This window comes from Papaver somniferum, chromosome 5 (assembly GCF_003573695.1).
Source record: "Papaver somniferum cultivar HN1 chromosome 5, ASM357369v1, whole genome shotgun sequence".
Lineage (NCBI taxonomy): Eukaryota > Viridiplantae > Streptophyta > Magnoliopsida > Ranunculales > Papaveraceae > Papaver > Papaver somniferum.
In genome coordinates, this window is record NC_039362.1 from 180,596,623 (window position 1) to 180,606,320 (window position 9,698).

General features: G+C 33.6%; 1 protein-coding gene and 1 long non-coding RNA gene across 3 annotated transcripts; one reads left to right on the forward strand and one right to left on the reverse strand.

The window, feature by feature from the left end:
* Nucleotides 1-1,906: 1,906 nt before the first annotated feature.
* On the reverse strand, nucleotides 1,907-6,516 carry LOC113278266. Its single transcript, XR_003325399.1, has 5 exons — nucleotides 6,280-6,516; nucleotides 5,803-5,889; nucleotides 4,237-4,315; nucleotides 3,561-3,677; nucleotides 1,907-2,166 (listed from the first exon to the last, which is right to left on the reverse strand). It is a non-coding gene; the product is annotated as an uncharacterized LOC113278266 (long non-coding RNA).
* Nucleotides 6,517-6,987: 471 nt separating this feature from the next.
* Nucleotides 6,988-8,947, forward strand: LOC113278268 (probable purine permease 8). 2 transcript variants are annotated; one of them, XM_026527159.1, is made up of 3 exons: nucleotides 6,988-7,237; nucleotides 7,575-7,653; nucleotides 7,796-8,947. In XM_026527159.1, the coding sequence occupies exon 3, from the start codon at nucleotides 7,903-7,905 to the stop codon at nucleotides 8,878-8,880; it is 978 nt and encodes a 325-aa protein (XP_026382944.1). In that variant the 5' UTR covers nucleotides 6,988-7,237; nucleotides 7,575-7,653; nucleotides 7,796-7,902; the 3' UTR covers nucleotides 8,881-8,947. The 2 variants fall into 2 exon arrangements, with proteins under 2 accessions (XP_026382944.1, XP_026382943.1); XM_026527158.1 differs by lacking the exon at nucleotides 7,575-7,653.
* Nucleotides 8,948-9,698: the final 751 nt, after the last annotated feature.

Consider the following 9,698-nt stretch of genomic DNA (forward strand, 5'->3'; position numbering starts at 1 on the left):
ATACACCTATTTCTTTACTTTTTTTTGTCCATCAATTTGCTAATCGGCGGTTGATCGGTAAATCATTTTTATGAAAATAGCTACTATTGAAAATTCTAGGTTAGATTCCTGTTTGGACTACCAGTGCTTGTGGTTTCATGGGTTATTTCCCTAACTTATTATCAATTGTACTTCGTATCTACCAAAACGCACTAATCAAATCATACAATTAACAATATACAGTAGGTTCTATTTTATTTGAAGTTAGTGCAAAAGATGGTAACATTTGCTCGAGCTAGTAGCATACGCTTCCAATTCTACCTGACAGGAATATCAGTGGATGATCCAACTAATTACTAGTACATGCTCCAACCTTTTTAAATAACATGATGGCTTAGTCCCCCTCGTCCATCATTGTTAATATCTAGCCAACATGTACACCGAACTTTATCTGGTGATGATTTATGGAGATGAAACAGAATAGGGTAGTGGTGGATGGTGGTGATAAGATGGAAACGGGATTTATCACCTAGGGTTTTTTGTATTTAGTTGTAGGATGATTTTATGGTCGGGTGTAAATAAAAAATAAGGCTTAATTAGGGCCCTGAAAACTAATTAGGGGTCCTAGATTCCTATCCCCATTCATGGGAGGAGATAAGGGGTGTCTAAATACAATGAAAAGACTAGATTATCCCAACTCTTAGGATTGTGATACATGTCAACCTATTAATATTATTTTTTTTTAGTTTTAATTTTTTTAGTTTTAATTTTTTTTATTTATTATTTTTTTAATTTTTTTTTAAATCTTTTTGCCAAGATTTGTATGAAAAATCGTCGTGGTAGTGAAGTGTTTCATTGACGACTCTCAAGAGTCGTTACTATTTCAAAAACGACCCTCAAGAGTCGTCATTGTTTCATTGAGACCCTCAAGAGTCGTTAATGATTGAAAAACGACCCTCAAGAGTCGTCATTGTTCGATGACGACCCTAAACAGTTGTTAATGCATATAAAAGGGTCGTTATCTTCTCCGAAGAGTCATTAATGGCGGGAAAATACATCAAAGGGTCGTCATGGTCTTATTCAATACTATTATGACCCTTTAATATATTTCCGCCATTAATAACTCTCCGAAGATAATAACGACCCTTTTATATGTGTTAACGACTGTTTAGAGTCGTCATTGTTTCAATGACGACTTTTGAGGGTCGTCAATGAAACAATGACGCCTCTTGGGGGTCGTTTTTTTAAATAGTAGCGACTCTTGAGGGTCGTCAATGAAACACTTCACCTCCACGACGATTTTTCATACAAATCTGGCCAAAAAAAAAGGAAAGAAATTTCAAACAAAAAATTTGAAAAATAAAGGTTAAAATCAAATTAAGTAAGATTAACAACTAATCAACTCAATTAACACTAATTATTTGAGGGTAGTTTAGCCATTTTTAAAAAAAATGAGATAAGGGATAACCCCCAATTACTATTTCATGACCTTGTTTGTCTTGTATCTAGGGGCCCCTAATTATTTTCCAGGGCCCCCAATTGAGCCCTGATAAAAAAGATCAAGAGACGGTACTAAGGATAACTGAAATTTTGTATGAATGGTACTTAGGATAATTAGGGATAGGAATTAACAGGAATGGGAAATAGGAAAAGTGTTGTGTATTTCCAAAACGAACTTGTTTCTTCCTGTAGTCTATGAATTGGGAAAAATACGGTTTAGTCCAAAAATCAGTCCAAATGTACAATTTAGTCCAGCTCGAGTCAACTAGTTACATATTAGTCCAAATATATGGAAAGTACACTAATAACCCTTATTATTTAAAATTTAGTCCAAATATTTGCATTTTAGTCCAAAATGACTCATAATGATGTCAACAATTTTAAATAATTTAAAAAACAATTTATCTTTCGAACCGCTCGTCCTAAATTCACAAACTTTACATATTCAGAAAGCTCTTTTCGAGATCTACAAAAAGAGTACCCATATGATTATATAATTTTCATTTTTACATTTTTTTTAATTCACACTAGTGTACAACTATGTACACATCGGCAAAATTATAGAAAATCCAACATTCATGATAGCCAGACTGTCACTGTAGTCCGCACAGACTGACAAAAATATCAACCATGCTAAACTCTAGCTGCATAATGGCTGGATTTACGTAGGATGGTTTAGAAGTTAACCTGCATCCAAGACAAAACAATAAAACATATGAGAAACACAGCTTGAAAAAGAAGTGATAACTTTTTACCAACAACCAAGCAATGAAAGCGATCAAACGTAAAAATTTAGTCAGTTATTAACTTAAAGAGACACAACCCATTGTGTTTAACTGCACAAACTTAATATGACTTCAAAGGATCTCAGTACAATGATTTATTATACTTTATCGAAAAAGAGATTATTAAATGAGCGTATTTCCACTTTCCACGGATCAATCACTAATGTTAATGAATAACTAATAAAAGAAAAGAGTTCCACTGTCATATAATATATGTATAAGGAGTTTAGCTTTACATAGCTAGGTATGGATGATTACTGGTTAATTAATCGTCTTTGATAGGAGATCGCACAGTCTGGGGGTAGCTTAAAGGTAAATAAGAAAAATCTGGTCAAAATAAAAACGTGGAGAAGAAGATAAAAATAAAAAGAAAACATGAGCTATTAAATCTGATTACAATGAAGATTAAAAAAAATAAAATGCATATCCACAAAAAGATGAAGATACTACTAGTTTTATACTGAAAAAGCTTTTCCTTAGAGTCAATGTTTGTAAACCCATGATGTCGAAACATGGATCAATTAAACAAGTGTAACTCCAATACTTATACATAATATGTAATATATCATTGAGACAGGGCAATGGTACAACTATGTACACATATTCAAAAGACCATAAGACTTGACATCTCATACTCACAAATATGTAATATATTAACGAGACTGGACAAGTTTACATTCACGTACACATCTATAAAAAATCCAGAAAATCCATCAGCAAAAAAGGTCATAAATACATGAGATATGACAATGGTGTACAACTATGTACAGATCTAAAAAAACCTAGAAAATTCATCGTACATGCTCATAAAACATGTCATATATCAATGAGACGGAACACTGGTGTGCAACTGTAAAAACCTATAAAATCCAACAATCATACTTGTAAAACAGGTAATACTCCATGAGACATGAAAAGGGTGTAAAACTATGTACATCTCCAAAAAATCCAACATTTATACCCATATAGCAGACAATACATTCGTGAAACAAGACAAGGTGCACCAGTTTGTGCACACATACAACTTGAATCATGTACCTTAAGCATCAGTATTACCAACATAAACACAACTACATGCTTATAGCTGCAAACTATCAGGTATATGAAGAAAAATTGTGAAATAATGAGCTAAAGCAAATTTATACCAGAAAATATGAACCAAAGTTTCCCTTTCTAACAAAACAGTCACATGTTGCAAACCAAATTGAAACATATTAGAGTTCAATACAACTTCCACAACACAAAAAATACAATATCAACGAAATAAAAAAAACCATATATAACTTTGATACTTACAGTAATTATTTCATTAAATGATGAAAAGATAGAGCAGCTTCAACAAAACCTTTCCATTATATACAACAGGTCCATTGGAACAATCTCTCCCTTGAGATCTCTAACCTTCCTCCACAACTACAAAAATCCACACACACAAATCAGTATGTGTACATTAATAGTCAACATGTGTATATATATATATACACGTTAACAATCAGTACGTGTACAATTATGTGCACATTAATAATCAACCTATGTACACGTTAACAATTAACATGTGTACAACTATGTACATCGTAAACATGTCGTACACCCGAAACATGATTTCAACAATCTTAAAATCAAAAATGACTTCAAAATAATCGATACATAGCATATTAGTGTACAAATATGTACAACTCTATAGATACCTAACAAATTGTAGCATCGATATCCACATGAAAGGCCATCCATTCATCACAGAGCATACTAGTGTACTATCATGTATACCTCTACAAAACTCTAACTAACCCAACATCCACATCCGCAAAACAAACTGTAAAATCATGAGAAATCACAATGGTGTATAATTGTGTACACCTCTACAAAAATAAAAATAATCCAACGTCCATACAAAAAAAAAAGGTCATATATCATTGAGATAACACAATGGTGTACAACTATGTACACATTTACAAAAGTCCAACATTCATACCTACAAAACGTGTTATATAATATTGAGATAACATTATGTGTGTTCTTTGTTCCCTTTCTTAAGCTCCCTGGAAAATTTCCTGAATACATAGCAAGCATGTTATTAAAATCATCTCATGATATCCTTAGGGTTTCATCAAAAAATAATTTTTATATTTTTGAGAGAGCACAATGTTGTACAATTATGTACACACCTACAAAACTAACATCCATACTCACTAAACAGATCATATATTATTGAGATAGCGTAATTATGTGGACACCTAAAAACTTCAACTAGTCCAGCACCCATACCCATGAAAAAGATCATAAATATTATTGAGATTGTAAAATGGTGTACACACCTACGAAAATCCAACATGTATACCTACAAAAAATGTCATAAAATCATGGGAGAACACAATGGTGTACAATAATGTACACGCTTACAAAAATCCAGCACCTATACTCACAAAACATGCATATATTATTGAGATAGACAGTGGTGTACAACTATGTACACATCTATAAGAAATAAAATGTGCATAAACTAGTAAAGCAAGTGTTTAAAGTATCTGTCATATTATTAACCCAGAAATAAGTATTATATACATCTATAGAATGTGCTATCATATTTATGGTTAGAATGCGGAAACAAGCAAGGCAAATTGGATCAAATGATAGCTCACCAAACTGTTCTTATTATATGGTTAGAATGCAAAAACAAACAAGGAAAATTGGATAAAATGGTAACTCACCAAGCTGTTCTTATTATAACGTTCGTACAAGTGGGGATAGAAGCAAAAATTGTGAAGTTCCATCTCCTCGTGCAAATGGTTTTTTCTCAAGCTTAAAAAGCATAGTTATAATAAACCATTTTTATATAATTGTAGTTTTCTGATTATTATCCTATGCTAGAAAACAAGTTTACTGTTAAGTAAATACTGAAATTTTAGAGTACCTTGTTTACAGAAACTCAACCACTTCTTTAACCTAATCGGAAGAAACGTGAATAACCATTTAAACTAACCGAAAAAAAGTAACAATGATCATGAAAATCAACAAGTGTACAATTACGTACACATTAAAAATCAATACATATATAATTATGTATACATTAATAATTAAAGAAATAAAAAAAATAGTAAGAATGATATTATTAGGTAGGAAAAAAAACGTCACAGTGTGTTGAGATCAAACGAATCACCTCAAGTAATATTGGATTGCAAAAAAGAAACATCTTTGTCAATTGTCTAAAGTTTTTTAACGCAATTCCACCTAGATAATCTATGTACTAAGACTGGGATGGAGTCCACTCTGTTGGTTCCCAGTTCCAAGATTCAATTTGTCAAAATGAAATGCTTTTTAAATCTAAAAAACATATCATTCTCAATCAATTAATCATTTTTTAACTTATCAATGGTTAGCTGGAAACTATCCCTATTAACTCTCCGCATAAATACCATCAATTAACATGCACTAATCTAATTCGAACCATCGTTAACAATAAAATACCATCCTTCAAACTCATAATGGAAAACATAGCTAATAAGTAGAAATTATATAATAACAAAAATGTATGACTTACCAGTGGTAGGAATTGGTGATACAATATCTCCAAACTTGAATAATCTTACCGGCAGCATCAAAGAAGGACCGCCAAAATACGCATCTCCTTCATAACAAATAATCAAGAACTATCAAAGTGACTCCTTCAAATATGTATGCAAGAGAATTAAGACTCAATGCATGAATTATAGACCTTCAACAATCAAAACCAAAGGATTCTCCACAAAAATTCAATATACCTCGAATAGATCTCATACAAATTAAGAATTTCCACAAAAAATATTATTAAGTTAACGAATCCAGGAATTTAACATAAAATTAACCATAAAATGCAAAATCGACTAATCAAAATAGGATTTGATAACCAATCAAAACAAAAATGAATATATACAAATATCGCAAAAAAAGTTGAAATAAGATTTCTGACAAAATGTTAAAACCAAATTATTGATTTAAAATCTAATTGAATTTGAATAAGCTTCAAATAAAAATTTACCAGATCTGTTTGTTGTGAGATCATTTTCGAGTAGTTCTTGGGGATTAAGAGAGAGGGGAAAGGTAGAGAATCTTAAAATGATCTAAACCCGATCATGAATCGAATTCGAGATGAATTTTTATCAAAATCCTATGACCGTCGTCTTCGACAGGAGTAGATGGAGAGCTCTTTTGAGAGTTTCGAAGTATAAAACCATGAAATTGAAAATGGATATGACGGAGGAAATAGCATATTTTGCTTTATGAGTATTTTTGTCATCAAAGAAAGCACATTTTGGACTAAGTCATTCAAAAATAGACTGATTCATTTAGGATTTGGACCTCCTAATACTAGGCTTGAGGGGACAGGGCTAGATCGTCTAAAGACCAACAACTTTGAGACTAAACGTCAATTTCTACCTATGAATTTCCAAAAATAAATCTTATTTTTTTCTTTTAATAACTCTTCATCCAACATGAGAATTAATTCCGTAAGAAATCTCAACCACCATTGGACCAAGTGACACGTTATATTCACATCTAGATCATGCTACATTTCCAAAAATATTTTACCCGATACACTCCGAGTTTCCCTTCAGTTGGGTACGTAGTGGTCAAGGAGTTATGTTTACATTGCCTATGTTTAGGCAGATGGTGGCATCCTATTCTTTTTCCTCTTTAGGAGCCTTTTTTTGGGCTTCCTGTATTTTCATGTGCATATCAAAGGAAACGGATGAAGATGATCTGATTTTCCTCTTTCTGAAAGACAGAAAGTGTAATGTTCAAGAAAATTTCCTGCAATGTTATAAGCTCTAGCATTTTCAAAACTATTGCTTCCTTCTTTCTCTCTTGTCATCAATCTTAAACAATTAATTGCGGTGCAATGATCCGTACGCAGCATGTTGAATCGGCCAATTAATGCTGTATATATGCAGAAATGAATTATTCCGGAAGTGACGATGATTATCTCCATCTTGGAAGTAAGTGATCGATGCCTCCAATTTTTTGTATTATTATAAAACATTTGTACAGTATTTGCTCAAATTTTTCTATGGAGTAAGTGTACGCTGTTTTGTTTTGTTTCATTTCAGTTATCGATCATTCATCAACTAACAATATATATGGATCATAGAGGAGGCTTTCTAATATTTGAAAGTGCCATATATTTTCTGATAATGTTCCATAAGTCTTGTTTTAAGTTGCATGTATGTCCCATATTTGGCGATGGCCGTAATCATGTCCTTGGCCATTATTACCATCTTGTCAAAAAGAGAACAAACTCCCTATTTATGGATTGCCCTTATTTTTGTGTATCAGATTTGTTAAAGTTGTTGTGAAACAAGAATTTGTACAAGAAAAAGAGAGAGAGAGCTCATTCATGGGAGAAATTAAAGAAGTACAACTCCAAACCAGATGCAAGTTATACTCGACCACTTTGATTGCTATAGCTCATCACTCTCTATCTAGAAATAACATGTTTAAACTGTGATTATCAAATTTCCATAACTTGTGCATGTGTATTTCTTATCCACGTACAGGTGATCAAGAATCAAAAGAAGTATCAAAAAACACGACGAAACTTGGTTTTGCTTCCAAAAATGAAGCACCGCCGAATAACGACTACAACTGGTGGTTCAGAGTGACAATGTACGCGTTTTTGGATGTAGCTGGTCAGACAGTGGCTACTATTTTGGGGAGGTTATACTATCAAAAGGGAGGGAATAGTAAATGGATGGGTTCCTTTGTACAATCTGCTGGATACCCAGTTCTCTTTATCCCCCTAATTGTCCTCAAGCTATACTCTCCGAAGCCAACCAGTTTCACCCCTGCAACCAACAAAAATTCGCCATCCGTATTTACACTTGGACTAATTTACCTCTCACTTGGGCTACTCATGGCGGGAATCCAAATCTTGTACTCCTACGGAATGGTATCTCTCCCGGTGTCTACGTACGCGTTAGTATGTGGAACTCAACTAGTTTTCACAGCAGTTTTCTCCTTCTTTATCAATTCACAAAAACTAACTCCTTTCGTAATCAATACCGTGGTTCTTCTCACCATCGCCGTGGCACTTCTAGCCATTAATACTGACGCTCCAGTCTCAGCAACAATCTCTAAAGATGTTTATATTATCGGATTCTTTTGCACACTTGCTGCCTCAGCTGGAACCGCTTTGTTTCTTTCACTAACACAACTCTCCTTCCAGAAAGTGATAAAAAGAGAAACCCTTGATGCCGTACTGGAAATGACAATATATGCTTCACTCTTTGCTACTTTTGCTTGTTTAGTCGGAATTTTCGCCAGTGGAGAATGGAAGGGACTGAAGAAAGAGATGAGCGAATATGGAGATGGTCCGGTTTCTTACGTGATGACTTTGGTGGGGATTGCAGTGTTTTGGCAGGTATTTTCTGTTGGTGTATTTGGGTTGATATTTGAAGCATCTCCACTCTTTTGCAATGTCATCAATACAGTAGGTTTACCTGTTGTTCCAATTATTGGCGTTATATTTTTTCATGACAAATTCAACGGGGTAAAGCTTGTGTCGTTGTTGTTATCCTGTTGGGGCTTCGTTTCGTATATCTATCAACATTATATTGATCACCGACGAAACAAAAACAGGTGATGATCAAAATGAAGAGAAAGTTGCATAAGAGTTGTTGCACATGGAATTAAAGTACGCCTAGAGTAAGCTGCGAGTTTGTCTACTCTCTATTTTTTATTTATTTTTGGCGGTTCATGTAGAACCACTGTTTCCATTTATTAATGGGTTTTGTTATAGATTGTAGATTTTTCAAGATAAAATACTTTTTTTTTCTTATAGATTGTAAGCTATCCGTCAAGCTGTTCATTTCTATGTTTAGGAGTTAGTCCACTTAAATATATGAAAAAAATGGGCAATGAGCCCATTTTTGTGAATTTTTCGAGATAATATATTTCTACATATCGACATATCGTAAGCTGCCTAACGAGTCCTCATTCGCCCAACTATAATTTGCAATGAATAAGATATGATCAAGAATGTGATTTTGACGATTTTTGTAGGATTTGATAGCCATGAAAATTATGAAGAACGAGCTTAATATTTTCGTGGAGTTTTCGGAGGTTGATTGTAAGTTATCCATGGATCCGTCGTTATCTAGTTCTCACTTTAAATGAAGACTAGATTTTGTGCCCGGTCCTTTAATTTCGTGTGCGTGGGGTTTCACCCCGTCCCGTGACGATGCATTTTTGATTTGCGCAGGGCTTCGTCCCGCCCAGTGACCATGCATATTTTGCTTTTGTAATCGGTGTATGCCCGTCTTTTACATAAAATAATCGAATTCTATGGCCCTAAACCTGAAGTGAAGCAATTTCGAAGTAAACCATCACATAAGAAGTAAATAACCGCATGATGATTGTGTGGCCAGACGACTTAGAATTGTGTAGAGATGAAGTTACAAT

Excerpts from the sequence above, each read along its gene's own strand:
- LOC113278268 (XM_026527158.1), top strand. The coding sequence starts at position 7,195 with ATGAATTATTCCGGAAGTGACGATGATTATCTCCATCTTGGAA. Across the intron at positions 7,238-7,795 it reads TGATTATCTCCATCTTGGAA|GTGATCAAGAATCAAAAGAA; the intron begins GTAAGTGATCGA and ends ATCCACGTACAG.